Here is an 18,564-nt window from a genome sequence, read left to right on the forward strand (position 1 = left end):
CACACACCCCTATAAGGTTGCAATCAATATCAGTTGTGGCCACCATGCGAAACGAATTCGTGGGTAATATATAAATTCATCCCCTCTGCCGGGGCCGGCCCTGACCATAAGTTTGGAGGCGACAGCCCAAGTAGAGATGGCCAAATCGGCCCGGCCCGGCCCGGGACTGGTAAGGACCGGTTATGGGATCGAAAACCGGGATCGGTTGAGGTTTTTGGTAGTTTCATGGGACCGGGACCGGTTATGGAACCGACTATGGACCGGCCCGGCCCGGCCCAAAAATTCAAGTAATTTTATAAATAAATGTATTTTTAAATAATTTTATAATGTATTTTTATAAGAAAACGTAATTTTAATTATATTAAAACGCATTTTTAAAGTGTATTTTAGTGACCCAATTGTAAATTTTATAATGTATTAAAAATATATATCATTAAAAAAATAAAAAATAAAATCTTATTTTTTAATGCAAGGACCGGTTAGGACCGATTGGGACCGGAACCGGAATCGGCGGCCCATAACCGGTTATGAAGTACCTTGACCGGTCCTATCATTTTCGACCGGGACCGAGTCCGGGACCGGTTATGGCCGGTTATGAGAAAGTTTAGGACCGATTGGGACCGGGACCGGCCTTACCGGGACCATTTTTGGCCATCTCTAAGCCCAAGACAGCACAAAGCCCAAGTACATTAATTTTCTAAGGCCCGATATATGTATCGTATAGGCCCAATTTGATTTGGGCAAAGTATTACCGTTACTAGTCACTACAATCTCAATCGGCCGTTCAATTTGTTCTCCCTCACAACTCACGACCGTCGCACTTGCTTTCACTCTCACTCTCTGCCTCTCTCGAGTCTCGACTATCAACCGCCGACGGCCGACCGGCCGGCTCTCGCTCTCGAATTCGCATCTTTGACTCTTGTGAGTTGTGACTTGTGAGGTTAGGGACTTAGGGTTATTTACTTTACTTATTTCATTTTTTATGTTTCTAATTCTTGTTTGATTGCAAAACCTAAGTATGAAGCTGTGAAATTGATACTTTGTGGTTTGTCATTTATGTTTCTATTTCTTGTTACTGACTTACTGTATCACTTGATTCACTTCAGTCCTTCACTGTATGTCTGTTAAAGATGTATGTATAATTCACTGTATGTCTGTTACTTATATTTTATTTTTATGTTTCTAATTCTTGTTTGATTGTTTGATTGCTTGATTGCAAAGCCTAAGTATGAAGCTGTGAAATTGGTCCTTTGTGGTTTGTCATTTATGTTTCTAATTCTTGTTACTGTATCACTTGATTCACTTCACTGTATGTCTGTTAGTCTGATTGTATAATGTTAATGTATCATGTATGCCTAAATCCTAATTGAAATCCATGCCTTTTGCTGCCATTTGTTAATTGTTGGGTGGTTGACTGTTAATTATACATACTGTATCATGTATGTATAATGTCCTTTGTGGTTTGTCATTTATGTTTCTAAGTGTAGGGAAGCCAGAGTCTTTGGTTAATGGTGAGCTTTCAAGTTTTGAGTTTATTGTAAGTTTGGTTATTTGGCATGTTAATATTCCTTATGTCTTAAATCCTAGCCTAGGTACAGTAAAAGAGGTAGAGGAAAGTAATTTGCTGCAGAAATTATCAGAAGCTTGCATTGTTGATTTCTCTTAGATCGACTCATCAACTGCACAAGTAAGTTTTAATGTTTGTTTAAAGTTAAATGAATACTATTGTTATTAATTGATCTAGCTTTTCATCGAATCAATCAAGCCTATTTCTGAAGTTTTAGTTCTTCGTTATGTGATTAATATTCAAGTTATCATCCACCGATTTTTGTTTTAATCCCATTAGATTTTGATGTATATTAACACAATTTCAGCAACTATAATATAGTTGAAAACAGATCTATAGATGTGCAGTAGTTAAGTGATGATTTGCCCTCACTTGAATGTGCAGTAACTAATTCACATGACTGTTCTCCCTTAACTTTGCAATTTTACATATGAAACTCATGATTGTCATTGGTCAAGACCCTAAATATGATTATATGAAAACACATGATGGCATGGAGTCATGCATTAGCTAATTTCATAGGCAAACACCTTAAGTGACTAAAACTAGTAGGACAAAATTAGTGAAGTAGGAATGAGCCATTGATGTTGTAGAGTGTAAATAATTGAAGAAGAACCAACCAATTAAGTGTTTGGAGTTGGATTGAGAAGGTACGAGTGTTGATTTTGGTTTATATAGAAGACGTGGGATGTAGTAAATGGGACAAGTAGATGAGTTAGTGTTATGATGCTCCTTATTTTGGTTTTGGACAAGTAGATGGATGAGTTGGTGTTTAAACGCAAGGGCTATAACAACTTGATTAAAGAAACCTTAATATATTATTTTAAAGTAAACACTCAACTATAAGATCACACTTATGAACAAAAAACACTAATGGATCTCTCGGTCTATGAAGGAAAAAGCTAGACAATTGTAAATTACCACACTTGGATGTTTTTAATTGCGCATCATTTGGACTTTTCGCCGTGGGCACCAAAAATCTCAGGACCGGCCCTGCCCCCTGCCGACCATCATAGTCTTAACATACCCAGCTCTTGTTGTGTAAATCTCTTTATCCCAAGAGTTAACAATTACACCACATGTGTTAATCTCCACAACATGTAAAAATGTCATATAACAGTTAACGGTGATCATCTAAACATACCAATAAGGTATAACATTGTAATAGCAATCATTTGATAATATTTACATTTCAGTTCAAAAATGGTTGAAAAAAAACTCACCTTTTTTTGAGGGACCAAATTTATTATTAAAAATTGAAGCTAAGGAAAGAGGAAGGTGAATAGACAAAAAATGCCCTCTCACTAACAAAAACTTAGGGACGTCTCTTGTTAATAATTTCTTTTAGAAACCTTATTCGTTAGTTTATTCATGTGCTTTGTGTTTTTCACTTAAGAAGTGTAAATTTGGAATCAACGTTGAAGGTGAAAAGTAATTCGTATGATGTGCAAAGCCAAAATGTATCTTTTGTTTTGGAAATGAAGGATTAGCTAATTGGTCCACGTGGTATTAGGGGTTTTTTAGCGTTTATGGTAATCGAAGGGAATTTTTTAGGGCTAAAAAACCTGAAAGACTTTTGCCTGTCAGTCTAGAAGAAATCGCCGTCGCTCCATCTCAACTGATATGGATCAGCAACCACTGGTAGAGGATCCTGAGAGGAAGAAGAAGAAAGAAGAAAAGGTGGTTTATGTCGATTCATTTTAAGTTTTTTTTAGCTTTTGTATTTTTTATCTTCTAAAAGAATGAGCATAACTCTCCCCTATCATCTACTGCGAATATCAACAACTATTTGGTGTTTGGTGGGTAGGCAAAAGAGAAAGAATTGAAGAGACTTAAGGCCGCACAGAAAGCTGAAGCAGCGAAACTGAAGGTATAGTTAAACTGAAATTACCATCTTATTTTAGTGGACGCGATACATATGTGAATTTTGAAAATAATACGCCCACCATTTCACAAGTAATAGATACGACTTGATCTTTTAATTGAGGATTAATCACTACATTAAACCGTCCAAGAATTGAAAAAAGGTCGTGTTTAAAATTAATTGGAATTTGGGGAGTAATAGGTCTGATACTTCAATCAACCTGGACACTTATATCATGTGATTTCTATGAAGTATATTGATTTGCCAGTCACTTTCCTTTATTTTTTTGTCTCAAGGCACAACAAGGGAATTCTTCCTCAAAAGCTAGTAAAAAGAAGATCACAAAGGCAGATGCAGCAGAAGAAAATCCAGAAGATTATGTTGACCCAGATACGTCTTCCGGTGAGAAAAAAAAACTCTCCCGTCAAATGGCAAAGCAGTTTTCTCCTGCTGCAGTGGAAAAATCGTTAGTCTTTTCCTGAAAAAAACTCATGTTTGATGTATTGTAATTTATGGAGATTGATATCACTAATTTGGAATTGTTTCTCTAGATGGTATGCTTGGTGGGAGCAATCTCGTTTCTTTGAGGCAAATTCCCAGAGCTCAAAACCACCATTTGTGATTGTGAGCTTTGTTTCCTTACCTCTTCTAATTATTTTTTTGCTTAATTCCATTTGAGGAAAACTGTATAGATAATTGAAGCTTCTAGATCTTTATAAATCAGTTGCCTTTTCTTTTTTTACATGAAGATTGTATGTAAAAGGGTATGTATGAGGTTATGGAAGTATCAGTTTTCATTATTTCACTATACAAGTTCTCTTCATGTGTAAATGCAGGTTCTGCCACCTCCCAATGTGACTGGAGCTCTACATATAGGGCATGCCCTTACTGCTGCTATCCAGGTTTCACAGATTACAAGGAATTTCCTGATTAAGCACAGTTTTTCTTTTTCCTCTTTGCAACTTGACTCGTTTAAGATTGCTGTTGATTGCTATATCATGTAGGATACAATTATCCGTTGGCGGAGAATGTCGGGATACAATACCTTGTGGGTGCCCGGCATGGATCATGCTGGGATAGCTACTCAGGTTGAATTCACAACCTTTACTATTATTTATGAACATTGTTGTCATACAATAATCATTCATTATAAGAGGAGGTTTTGTACATACCCCTTAATGTGAAATGTTATAAAGCAAAATTTGTATAATGCTTTGTCTATGCGTAAACGAAATACGTAATTTGGGGGCTATTTACTAAACACTTACGGCCTCTTACCTAGTAAGAGGTGCTTACCCTGTCAGAGATGATGGTGTTTACCAATAATCTTATTGGGCTATTTTGCTGACCGGGAATCTTACCCAGTAATTGTGGTGACCCGGTTTGTGCTTAATGAGTTTGTGCTGGACTGTTGGTAAATGGCTTTTAGACACCAAGCAGATGTATCTTTGGCCAGTATGTTAGTCTAGAATTGGACACCTGTACAGTTTTTTGGCTTACTTCACAGTTCAGGTTTATTTAGATGCAAGGCATTGTCTACTTGAATATGGTCTGTGACTTTTTATCATAGTTCAGTTCAATCTTTCATTATATGTTTAAAATGTTATTAGTTTTCTTATATGTATCTAACACTGTCTCACCGGTAGGTGGTCGTGGAGAAAAAGATCATGAGGGAAAGGAAAATGACACGGCACGATGTGGGCCGAGAGAATTTTGTATCCGAAGTGAGTTTGACCGTCATATTATTCTATATTCCTTTGCTGGTGATGCTTTTTTAGTTCATTATCGTTTTGTTTTGCTAGAATGAGTCCTGAGTTATTTGCTCCCATATTACTGTGATTTTTGATGAGTTGGTATTTGATGAAGGTGTGGAAGTGGAAAAATGAGCATGGGGGCACAATATTGAAACAACTCCGGCGTTTGGGTGCATCTTTGGACTGGTCACGTGAGGTAAAAGCTTGTAGGACTTTTTATTTGATGGCTCCTGAAATTGTTTATACTCTTTGAACGCTTCAAAATATTCTGCATGTGGATTCTAAGTTCAGTTTTTCTGTAATATCAGTGCTTTACGATGGACGAAAAAAGGTCACGGGCTGTATCAGAAGCTTTTGTTAGGCTTTATAAGGAAGGTCTTATTTATAGGTACTCTTGACAAGTTGACATAGATGTACTTTATTACCCTTTTAATCTTCATTGGTGATTTTTAATTTGGTTTTTGACTATTCTATTCGTATCAACTGTAGGTATATTTGTTTTACTCATTCTTTTTATTCTAATTCTTAAAATTATCATTATTCTACTTGCATTAACAGGTATTATTAAGCATTTTGCTGGTCATTTATGTTATTTCGTAGGTTAAATATTGTTGACAGTTGCCTTATGATTAACTCAAATATGATTAACCACCTATTCCCTTTACATCAGAGATTTGCGGCTGGTGAATTGGGATTGTGTCTTGCGAACGGCTATATCTGATATCGAGGTAGGCGATCAACACTCGATCTTGACCTTACATTGCAACAATGAGATACTCCCTCCATCCCAAAATAAGTGTCAGACAATTTCTATTTTAGTTTGTCTCAAGATAAGTGTCCACTTTTAAAATTAGGTGTCCACTTTCCAATTCTACCCTTAATTATGAGAAAGAGAAATTCATTAGTCCTTCTACTATTAAGGCTAAATTTGTCATGTAGTTAATTTAAAAGTGTAATGATAATTTTACATGTCTAAAACTGTGTGCCTTTTTCATTGCGGACATTTATTTTGGAATAGAGGGAGCATTTATTACATATCTGATGCTTGTACTTGCAGGTGGATTATGTTGATATCAAAGAGAAGACACCTTTGAAGGTTCCTGGATACAAGAACATGGTGGAATTTGGAGTGTTGACATCATTTGCATACCCTCTGGAGGAAGGACTTGGAGAGATCGTTGTGGCTACGACTAGAGTTGAAACGATGCTTGGAGATACGGCTATTGCTGTTCATCCTCAAGATTCGAGATACAGCCATCTTCATGGAAAGTTCGCCATTCATCCATTTAATGGAAGAAAACTTCCAATAGTTTGTGACCCAATACTTGTTGATCCAAAATTTGGAACCGGTGCTGTTAAGGTGACAATAACTATTTGTAGTCTAGGGAAAATTGGTCAGTAAATTTCAATGAGTTTCTTGTTTCATTGTTTTGATTTGAAGGAGTCTTCGCATTCATTGTGTTGCAGATAACTCCAGCCCACGATCCAAATGATTTTGAGGTTGGAAGGCGTCATAACTTGGAGTTCATCAACATCTTTACTGATGATGGGAAGATAAATAGTAATGGTGGTTCAGAGTTTGTAGGTATGCCACGCTTTGAAGCTCGTGTAGCAGTGACTGAGGCTTTAAAGTCTAAGGTACTTTTACATATTCATCAATACTCTATACATTGTATGTGGTTTCTGGATATTAAATGCTTTTTTTGCTATATATTATTTGACAATGTTGTGAAGTTAGAGATGGTTATTGCTTGTAAGGAATTAGGTGTATTTCTAGTAGATTTACATGCATATTTTCTTCGTTAGCACGCTGGCATCAAGATTCATCAGTGGCTAGTTGATACTCCATTGCATCGCCCAAGCCACATGTTGTCATTTAAATGCCAACGCTAATAATTTTGAATTTGAAATTGACTATATACATTTTATCGCAAAGATTTTCTATTTTCAGCTGCTTTTCATAGTTTAGCACTGCTACAGATTTTTTCTTGAAAAATTAAATATATTAATATTAGGTTTGAAGTTAAAAAGCAAGTCCTTCGAGATTAAAAAGTCATAAGGTGACACCTAAAGTAGAAAAGTAGGAGTATTATAACTAACTCATCTAGATGCTTAAGTTGTAAAGAGAGGCCTGAACACTTTACCCTGGTAATTCAGCTTGTCATACGGCACTCATACATTAGCACTCCTTTTATTTGTTACTCTATGGAATGTAAACAAATTAAAAGACAGCGCACTCTTGTGAAATGATCCAATACAATAATAGCTCTTATACCAGGTTAAGTAGGTTTCTTTATGGAAGTGTAGCTATTGTGTGAAGGTCTTCAAATGCATGCCTTATTTTCAAAAAATATTTGTCTCATTCGAGATTTTTTTTTTCTTCATACAGGGACTCTATAAAGGTGAAGAAAAGAATGAAATGCGTCTAGGTCTTTGTTCAAGAAGCAATGATGTGATTGAGCCTATGATAAAGCCTCAGTGGTATGTCAACTGCAATAGTATGGCAAAGGAAGCTCTTGATGCTGTCATGGATGAGAAAAACAGGAAAATGGATATAATTCCAAGACAATATGCTGCTGAATGGAGAAGGTAATTGCACCATGTCTGCCATCTTTATGGGTTTTTTCTCACACCTGCACATACTCGTATTCAATGGTCATTTTGTAGACTACACAGTGGATATCATACCTGAATTTATCTTAATGCTTGGTGACAATAATGACTTTTATTCTCTTCTTACTAACAACTGCTTCTGCTATTGTTATGTATTTACTATTATTATTGTTATACGATGATAAGATGATCATTATTATCATCGTCATTACTGTCATATGCTTTTTTGCTCACCGCTTGTACATTTTGTGCTATTATTATACATGTCCTCTATATCATATATGATGAAAATTCATTTGAATACACACTCTTACAAGATCTTTTATGCTCTGGGACATTTGGAGCGGAAAATCAGTGATAATCATTGTTTTCAGTTGGGTGGATGCTATATGGAAGCCAACCAATTGGGCTTTCCCAATAGTTCTAAATGTTTATTTGTCATATATGTCGTGTCTCAGGAATTTTGCGATAAATTTATCCACCTAAGCTGTATTGAGTTTTGGTTCCACAGATGGCTTGAGAACATTCGTGATTGGTGTATATCAAGGCAGCTTTGGTGGGGTCACCGTGTACCTGCATGGTATGTTACCTTGGAGGAGGATAAACTGAAGGAACTTGGGGCATACATGGACCATTGGGTGGTGGCTAGGAATGAGGAAGAGGCCAAGGAGGAGGCTAGCAGATTGTTTGTTGGGAAAAAGTTTCAGCTTGCTCAAGATCCTGATGTTTTAGACACCTGGTTTTCTTCAGGCCTCTTTCCATTATCTGTATTGGGGTGGCCAGATAACACTGAAGATTTGAAGACATTTTACCCAACTTCTATTCTCGAAACTGGACATGACATTCTCTTCTTCTGGGTTGCCCGTATGGTGATGCTTGGGATGAAATTGGGAGGTGATATACCTTTCACAAAGGTTAGTTAAGTTTAAATGACCGCAATTCTACCTCAAAATTTAAGGATATTGTGTTAAAAACTTAAATATTAAAATCTTAAACTCTCCACCTCTGAGTGTGTGTGCACACAAAGACCCCTATATACCACTTCGATTCCTGTTCATTTTCATTTTCAGGCATATCTATAAACTTAAAATGTTCGAGAATATGTGATGTCGCTAAATAATAAATTGAACATCAAAATAGACAAGTCATACATGCCCTTAGCCTAACCATTTGGGTAAAACATTTTTCTTTTTTGGAATGTGGTTGGGCTGAGAGCCCTGTTGGTTGACTTGTTTAATTGTTTCGGAACAAGGTAACGAGTTATTCAGCTAGGAAATTGGCAAGATTTTGTTTTTGTTTTATTAGTCGTATACCTGAAGAGGGTGTACTATTTAACATTGTTATAGTTACCACAATAATTTGAACATTCATTTGAATTTGTCTTCAGGTTTATTTACACCCCATGATTCGTGATGCACATGGCCGTAAGATGTCAAAATCTTTGGGCAACGTGGTTGATCCTAATGAAGTCATAAGTGGAATACCCTTGGAAGGTCTTCACAAGAGACTGGAAGAGGGCAACTTGGATCCTACTGAATTGAAGGTTGCCAAAGAGGGACAGAAAAAGGATTTTCCTAATGGCATTCCTGAATGTGGTGCAGATGCTCTACGATTTGCCCTTGTCTCTTACACTGCTCAGGTACCATCTATTTCTTTCTCTAGCTTTACTTTTAATAAAATTTCTTAATCACTTTACTCTTTTTTTAAAGTTTTTAATGAACTAAGTAAGGGCACACAACTTGAAATCCCTTTTTCCTCGATTGATTATTATATGCTCATAATATGTATACTCTATATGTGCCATACACAAACCAAACTAAATCAAACAAACCCAGTTGGTACCACTTGAAAGTAGGGTCTGGGAGTGCTAGGATGATGCCAACCTTACCTCAACCATGAGGATTGAGAGGCTGTTCCCGTGAAGATGTGTGCAAGCAGGCAATAAGATGGGCAATATAACTGGTAATTGGGAAATATAACGGGTAAAAACGATTCATGGTGTGTGCATGATGCAATGGTGTGCAAACAGACAATCTAAAGTAGAACATGTAATACAAGTAGCAACTAATGAATATAGCAACTATACGTACCATGTTGTATGTAAATATATATTACTCCAATCAGACACATTCGGCTCGTTGCCTTTTGTTTTATTTATTCTAACCTGCGCTCCTAAAATTTAAGGTCGCGTTACTTTTCGAATATATAATGTATTTAATCATGAAGACACTTTATTTATTTTTATTCTAGTGGATTTAGATTTCTTTGTATGTATGTTCATATGCGAATGCATCCCAGTATCCTTCATTTTACTGCCACAGATTGCTTGCAGTATCCATTTATTCTGCAGCTATATCATTGCTTGTACTTTTAATGTATTTTAGTTTTTACCCTGCAGCTCACTATACTAATTTTATCTAATTGTCATTCCAGTCAGATAAAATAAATCTGGATATACAACGAGTTGTTGGATATAGGCAGTGGTGTAATAAACTATGGAATGCTGTGCGATTTGCAATGACCAAACTTGGAGACGAGTACACTCCTCCAACAAAGATAGTTCCAGAGAGCATGCCATTTAGTTGCCAGTGGATACTTTCTGTATTAAACAAATCTATATCAAAAACTATATCATCCTTGGATTCTTATGAGTTCTCAGATGCATCCACTGCTGTATACTCTTGGTGGCAGTTTCAGCTGTGTGATATTTTCATTGAAGTAATCAAGCCTTACTTTTCTAGTGATGATCCGTCAGTGGCATCTGCAAAGCGTTATGCACAAGATACATTATGGGTGTGCCTGGACAATGGACTAAGACTGCTCCATCCATTTATGCCATTTGTTACTGAAGAATTGTGGCAGCGACTTCCTGCACCACAGCACTATCCAAGGGAAAAGTCTATCATGATATGTGAATACCCGTCAATTGTGGAGGTTAGATACCAAACCCTAATTTTTTATTTGGGAAATTTATTTAACCATATAGGATGGGACCTAAGGGTATAGGTTTTAAATATTTATCTGCCTCTGATGATTATGACTACTAGTATAACAACTCAGATCAAATGATGGAAAAATGTCTCTGATACTACTGTTTATTGCCACTTACAGTGCTGGACAAATGAAAGGGTAGAATATGAGATGGGTATGGTTGAGTCTGCAGTGAAATCACTCAGATCAATCAAAGCGAACCTACCTGCAAAAGAAAGAAATGAAAGGTAATTGGCAAAACAATGTGTTCCCCCTCCCAGCACTCAGTATTTTGGCTATCTTACCTCTCCTTTCCCCCTCTTTCTTGCTCTTATTCGTGAGAATTGCTACCATGACTGTCTGCCTTTAGAATTTGAGTAAATGTCATGACTGCTATATGTTTAACAGTTTCAAGCTCTGTATTTCAATTTTCGACTATATTACAAATTTTCAAAATTTACCTATGTTACCGGTCCATCTTGTAACTCCTGAAGTTTTCAACTTTTTGCTCATCGGGTTTTGGCTAGGACTATGAGGTTATTTCAGTAACAGTACAGTTTTGATCATAAAAGTATGCTTCTGTTTTCAGGCGAGCAGGTTTTGCAGTTTCACGAACTGATCAGATTGTGGACCTTCTCAGACGCCATGAGATGGAAGTCTCCACCTTAGCCAACCTATCATCATTAACAGTATGCATTTTGTCTCATAAAAGTATGTTGGACTTTGTTTTAGAAACATCAGTGGAAGTTGTTTATTCAGTTAGGTGCTGTTTACCAAACGCTTACCTGGGTAAGCGCTTACCAAGTCATTTTATTTTACCGGATGAATATGGCAAGGGCTAATAATCTTACCCGGTAAGAGCGAAGGCAAGAGTCGAGAGTCTTACCCGGTAAGTAAGGACGAGGACTCTTACCATGGTTAGCGCTTACCAGGATAAATTGTTGCGTACGAGGCGTTTTAGTGAATAAAATCTTACCCGGTAAGTAAGCGATAGTGTTGAATTTTACCGATAAGTGCTTATCGGGTAAGTGTTTAGGTAAACAGCCCCTAACTTTTTTTCTTACTTTCTAAGGTGAATAATGCTCTCTCATTTATGTTATAAAAGGTAGCTGCCATTGCTGATCCTATGTTAGCATTGCCACTGCAACTATAAGGGGGCATTTGGTTTGATGGAATGGTTTTGAGGGATTTGGATTTCGTGGAAGGATTTGGATTTGGAATCTTTAGTGTGTTTGGTTTGTAGGAGTTGGAATGGAATTGAATTCCATTTTTTATAAATAATTTCTAAAACAAATTATATATAATTATAAAAATATAAATTACCTCTTTATTAATTGATTATTAACAAATGCTTTCAACATATTATAATACATTATTATTCACAAAGCCTACAAAATCCAACAAAATACCAGCAACCTCCATGGGATTTCAATAAAATCCCGGGATTTCAAATCCTAGCAATCCTTCAAATCAAACATGGGATTGTAATGGAATTGAATTCCAAATCCTATCTAATCCTACAAACCAAATGGGACCTAATTAAATTCAGCATTGATGGTATTATGGTGGGTTGTGGCTGTTAACATACGTTAAGTTCTCAACTAAATGACACCATTGCTACTAAGTACCAACTGTATTTCTAGGAGACGGCTTGGTTATCAAAGAAAGTAAGTTTTGCTGGGTAACTGGAGTTTGCTACCATCTGAAATCAGTGGTGAAAGTTGATATCTATGTGTTATGGTACATTTATAACATTTGCAGGTATGTGGTAAATGGATGCAGATACATACCTCTTGTATTTGTTATTTATGGGTAACTGAGAGAAAACAAGGATGGACTGGGGAGGGAAATAGTCGTGTCTTCTTGTTTGTTGGAATGATAATGATCAAGGCTGAGTAAGAGAGGATCTTCTGTTCAGAGAGGACATATGTAAGAAAAACATGAAAATTTGGGAAAACCAACCTCAGTAAAAATTAAAATCGGAGTTCATCCATGATTTTTCATTTCTTGCAAAATGTCAGGTTTTCATGACTTTGAAACATAATCTGCAAGATTTTGAATCTGTGGTTAGAGCTCAGGAAATTTGTTAAGGTTTTTAAATGCCTTAGAAAACTGAATCGTTTGCCAGAAATTTTGATCTCAGTTTTTAAATTTGTGCCTACCAATACCTAAAGTATAAAATGATTTTCTAAACTTAATGATACCGTACAAGTTCCTTAGGTTACTAGTATGATTATATGTTTTTTGGTGTTGTGATCGTATTGAGGCAGGAAGTTCTATACTGCATGATGAGCACCTTGATTTTGCCTTTTTATGACGGTTATAGAACTTATGGATGGATTAAAATGGGGCCAAACATGAGTATCTGCTTGAGCCAAGTTTGTTCTTTATTTGTGTGGTGATGATGATAGGTTGCTTTATGCATTAAACAGCTTTCTGTCTCATTGTTCTCCGAGTGGGACAGAAATGAAGATTCTTTTAGCTTCTGCAATACACATCAGCATAGTCCGCTTGTCTCTTCTAGGATATCATTTGACAGAGGGTAGCTTGTAGATGCTATAGCTAGTTGTTTTCTTGAAATGTAGTGATTTCCATGAAGTAAATGCCAACCATTGTGAGATGTAGAAATTCAGTTTTTGATGTGCCTAGTATTATAGGGGATAATGATAATCATATACTTTGGTTCAATGTTAATAAAGATGTATTTTGGGGTTGTGAAACTTTAACGAGGTGGGTTATGATGTAAGATTGTGACAGAGAAGTGTAATGAACAGGGTAAAAAGTACTGGTGAAAGAAGATGGAATGATGCCTACCTACCCTCCCAAGGGATCAAATATGAGAGCCACGTTCACTAACAAAACAATCATGAAATACCAACTCCATTTGAAAGCTGCTAATTTTAAGTACTAGAGTCCTGCAACCGCTGTTATTCCTGCTGATCTCCAAATATCATATTCTTTCAATCGTCATTAATTGTCTTGTCTTACCCATTAATTCATCTGAGCCAAATGAGGGTTTTGATGATTAACCAAAGTTCTGGGTCATTTCATTACGGTTGGATGGTGTACATTACAAGGTGCATGCTATAAGATTATTTCTTCTAGATGTTTAATCTGCTACCTTCAGCCTATATTGAAAAGTGATACTTGAGCACTAGTTGAAATGTCAAAATCTGCTTTCAGAGCTGTGGGTTGAAGTGAACAGTAAACTGTATGATTGGTAAGTTTTTAGATATAGATGAAGAAAAGAAGCAATTTGCAAGGAATTACAACTTGACTTGGAGTCCCATTTACAAAAAAGAAAGAAAGAAAGATTTCCTACAAGTTTCAATGAAGTAAAGTAGGAAAGAAACATGGCTAGATGTAATTTTTGTTGGAAGGTTGAAGTATGCATATTTCTAGTTACAGTAAATAGAATTATTCAAGAATCAATCTAAATCGATTTAATTATGCTGATTATGCTATTAAGTGTTGGTTTTATAAAAATTGTTCCTGAGCTTTGCAAAAATATTATCTATGATCTGGTAATGTGTTTGTATAATAACAAATTTAATAGCTTGATCATTTAGGCTTCTTTTTGTGTAGCTAGATTCTATAGCTTTTAGAGTTTGACTCGTGTCTTCTTCTTTGTAACAATCAAATTTTCTCATATTTCCAATTAACATTGTGCAGGTTCTTACTGAGAATGATGCTGCTCCAGCTGGATGTGCAGTATCTGTTGTAAATGAATCCCTTTCAGTTTATCTAAAGCTTCAAGGAGCTATTGATGTTGAAAAAGAACGCGAGAAACTCAAAACAAAGTTGAACGAATTACACAAGTAAGAACTTCAGTGTTCTGTTGGTATTAAATTCTTCTTGTCTTCAACTTGCCAAATTATGCCATTTTCTTCTTTTTATACCATCTATCTTTTAATTAATTGAAACAATTTTTTTCTACCAAATACAAACAGCCAATATGTTCACTGTAAAATGTGAAAATTTTTTACGCATCTACTTGTGGGACCCATTACTATTCGTCAGCCTTCTTGTTTTTACTGTATGCCAACCTTAGTTTTACTTGCTATTACTGTTTGTGTTCCTCCTGTTTTAGTAGTTTGTTTCATCACACTCTACCATTTCCTTGTTAGCATACACATTTCACTTGATATTTCGTGTTAGCAAGCCATGGAAACATCCTCTCTACCCCCCTTGGGTTGGTTTGGTTTGGTTTGGTTTGGTTTAATAATTTGTCATTTTTTTCTAACCGGTGAAATGATGACAATATAATATGTCTTTTCACATTAAGCATGCATGAATGAATGAATGATGATTATATGCATTATCCAGGCAAAGAGAGAATTTAAACAAGACAATGAGTGCTAAGGGGTATGAAGAGAAGGTTCCAGACCATGTAAAAGAAGAAAATGTGTCGAAATTGGCGATACTCATGCAACAACTTTTGTCCATCGAGGAAGCTGCTCAACACTTTGAACGTGAAGTCGCAGCAAAAGCTTCAGCTTTGCAAGACTAAATCAATTTTTCAACATACACCTTTTTCTTTCCCTTATTTAGATTTGCAAATTGCAATTGGGTTTGTATTATTAAAACTTGTACTGTGATCAAAGTAACGTGTTATTGGTTGTGTTGAGACATGCATTTTGTCACCATTGACTGTGTTTTTTTTTTGGTAAAATGATGGTGTGTTGGGGTGATTTTGTATTATCTTACTGTTTATTGCATTTGATCTAACAGAGTAACAGATATGTCTGTTTTATGAAGCAGGGGTTGTTTGGTCTTTTGAAATTTTGCATCGTTGATTCAGAAACTTTGCGTGAGCCTTTAGGAACATATTTAAATCGTACCCAACAAGGAGATGTTTAACATTTTCATATTAACTTATGTTAGATGTTTTCATATTTAGTTATGTTTATTTATGTGAGGTATCTTTAACTTATGTTAAGGTATGTAGATTAATACTTACAAATTGTGGATGATAATCAAATGAGAACCATAAAAATGTTACAAACTTTTGAGAAATCGATATAAAAATATTTTTTACATTAACTTTTTAATCAAAAGTTTTGATTTAAAATATTGTTATACATATGTTTGTGTTTATCTTATAAAAAAATTGTATGTAAAACTTCTTTTTATTTATTTATTTAGTGAAACGAAAAATACATATAAAAATATTCATATGATGAAACAAATATATGTGAAACTATCACATTATGAAACAAGTACATATGAAACAATATTTTAAATGTTAGCATTTGATGAAACAAATATATGTGAAACTATCACATTATGAAACAAGTACATATGAAACAATATTTTAAATGTTAGCATTTGATGAAACAAATATATGTGAAACTATCACATTTATTGGTTTATGTTCCTTACATGCGGATTTGTGCGCTGCCTTGGATGTCGTTTCACCCCGTTTTGGTCCGTTCAGGCTTATGACTCCTTGATGAACTTCCAATTTCATTGTATGATATGAAATAGGAATCAAAGTATTATGCATTACTCATTATTCAATGTGCTTTTCATGAATCTCAAATTCAATTACATGGATCCATATTTCATGAATATGATGGTGGTAATGGTATACAATCTCATTACTTAACACCAATTTTCAGTGGTTACAAAATTGTAATTCATGATGCTAACAATTTCATTTAATTAAATCAATAACTCCATATCAGTACACTGTAACAGTTTAATGTTCATAGAGACGACATATCGTCACACATTTCGTCGCTAAAGATGTCACTACAACAAAATCGGGTTTATAGGACACTCTCAAGTTATAAGTGTCCTAATAGACCTCTTTATAGGACTTAGTTTATATGACCAAAAAAATAAAGTGTCCTATCTAATGGTGTTGTATTAAGTTTATATGATGTTTTTTGATGTCGTAATAAGTTTTTTAGGATACTTTTAACATGAAGTGTCCCATTATCAACTTTATAGAACACTATTTGAAAATTTGTCCTATAAAAAGAAGTGTCCTATAAAAAAATGAGTTTATAGGACACTTTCTCAAAAGTTTTCTATAAAGTTGCTAATACAACACTTTGTATTAAAAATATCCTAAAAAACTCGTTAATACGCCTAAAAGCATCATATAAACTTATTACAACACCTTTAGATATGACATTTTATATTTTGGTTCTATAAATTAAATGTTATAAAAAGGTCTATTAAGACATTTAAAGATTTAAGGTGTCCTATAAACTCAATTTTATTGTAGTGCGTTTCAGTGAAAAGGTTGAAACTCACTTAAACACCTGAGCATTAAATATTATAGATTTTAATCTTTTCTATTAAATAAATGAAAATATTAAGAGGAGAAAGTCGTATATGGGATGTGAGAATATTTTATATTTTATTAATATTATTTATAAATAAATAAAAAGTCAAATCCAATAAATAAAAATGATTAGGGGGAGTATTAAGTCCAAAAGAGCACATGTATTTATTGCGGCCGTCAAAGCGCCGTCTTAAATACTCCGCAACAATACATATCAATTAGCTGTTAACCGCGTACAATCATCGCAAGTTGGTGCTAGAATCTCCACCGTCGATCACTCTTGGGTCCACCATACCAACACGGTGTGTGGAAGCTTCATTTAAATTTGGACGTACACGATGGGATCGTCTGAGCTGTAAAATGAGAGGACACATGGGAACTCCCGTGTATCTCGTCGTCTGTAATCACGGGTCCTACGCGGTAGCTTTAGTTTAGCATTTTGGTACTAACATGTTTCCTATTCCCACCAAAACTTCCATAACTGTGGTGGAATATGGATTTTTTTTACTAATTATTATATTATAAATTAAGAGATCGACTTGAGATTATGTAAGACCAAGAGTTTTTGTGATATCTGTAAGATCAATTCTTAACTCTTGGATTAGATCTACAATCCGAACATTTATAATCACAAAATTGTCACGAGACTTCTCAATAATCACAAAATTGTCATCGTACAACTTTAGACCATTAGATCATCAGCTTATAAATTTGATCAATGAACATAAATTGATCTTACGGATCTCACGAAAAACCTTTGGTCTCACGTGAACTCAACCCTTAAGAGGTCGGTTCATTTAAAAATCTTAAATATTTAATTTATAAACCATTTATTTTGTAAATACTTATAATAAATACTACTATTCACTAGTAATATATGTCATTTATCATGAATATTAACAAAAAGAATGACATCTGGGTTTCTAAAATATTTAAGGTTCACAGATAAACCTCTTTCTATAAACTAAAATAAAGATTAAAGATGGTAAATGAATTTCTTTTAAGGAAATAAAGTTTCAGTTTAGCGATTTATAATTAGAGTTTCTGTGTTTAACCATTGGAAATTACTCAAATTGGTTGCATTGTTATCAATCGTAAAAGGTTTTACATTACGTCGGGTAAGTTCACTGGTGGCAAGAGCCAATAGTACCTTATTAGTGAATCTGCATTTCTCAACTTTACCATCCGGACCCGACCTGTATATTTTTGAACAATATGATGATACTAAAAACCGTAACGAAATATGAACACTTTTTTTTTTCTCACAATCTTGTTATAAAAGTTTTTATTAACTACGTGATATTTACTAAATTTAGATGAAAACATTTCACAAGTTATTGCTGTTTTTAAGAAATTTTAGAATTTCGAATGAAATGTTTTAACGGAAAGAAACTTATGCAACTCAACAAGCCCCGTTGATCCCTCCATTAGTGGCATTAAACATTGTGGCACGTAACTTAAAATGTTTCGTGGCATTTCGTTGTAACTAAAGTTATATAAG

The 18,564-nt window shown here is 35.0% G+C and overlaps 1 protein-coding gene across 5 annotated transcripts; it reads left to right on the forward strand.

Moving 5' to 3' along the window:
* Positions 1-804: 804 nt before the first annotated feature.
* Positions 805-15,525, forward strand: LOC112524124 (valine--tRNA ligase, mitochondrial 1). Of its 5 annotated transcripts, none has more exons than XM_025133785.1 (22): positions 805-940; positions 1,588-1,687; positions 3,081-3,247; positions 3,375-3,437; positions 3,728-3,897; positions 3,983-4,055; positions 4,268-4,333; positions 4,436-4,519; positions 5,078-5,155; positions 5,298-5,381; positions 5,494-5,573; positions 5,856-5,913; positions 6,243-6,545; positions 6,653-6,823; positions 7,575-7,774; positions 8,310-8,712; positions 9,186-9,437; positions 10,232-10,732; positions 10,910-11,016; positions 11,358-11,457; positions 14,441-14,586; positions 15,095-15,525. In XM_025133785.1, the coding sequence occupies exons 3-22, from the start codon at positions 3,191-3,193 to the stop codon at positions 15,276-15,278; spliced, it is 3,180 nt and encodes a 1,059-aa protein (XP_024989553.1). In that variant the 5' UTR covers positions 805-940; positions 1,588-1,687; positions 3,081-3,190; the 3' UTR covers positions 15,279-15,525. The 5 variants fall into 5 exon arrangements, with proteins under 5 accessions (XP_024989553.1, XP_024989551.1, XP_024989552.1 ...); XM_025133783.1 differs by having other exon boundaries at positions 3,122-3,247; XM_025133784.1 differs by having other exon boundaries at positions 3,155-3,247.
* Positions 15,526-18,564: the final 3,039 nt, after the last annotated feature.

This window comes from Cynara cardunculus (genome assembly GCF_001531365.2).
Source record: "Cynara cardunculus var. scolymus isolate 2C chromosome LG 13, CcrdV1, whole genome shotgun sequence".
NCBI lineage: Eukaryota > Viridiplantae > Streptophyta > Magnoliopsida > Asterales > Asteraceae > Cynara > Cynara cardunculus.

Bases quoted from the DNA above. Each gene is read 5' to 3' on its own strand.
- LOC112524124 (XM_025133785.1), top strand. From the start codon at position 3,191: ATGGATCAGCAACCACTGGTAGAGGATCCTGAGAGGAAGAAGAAGAAA. The intron at 5,914-6,242 runs GTAGGCGATCAA...TTGTACTTGCAG, and splicing joins CGGCTATATCTGATATCGAG to GTGGATTATGTTGATATCAA. The intron at 6,546-6,652 runs GTGACAATAACT...ATTGTGTTGCAG, and splicing joins TTGGAACCGGTGCTGTTAAG to ATAACTCCAGCCCACGATCC.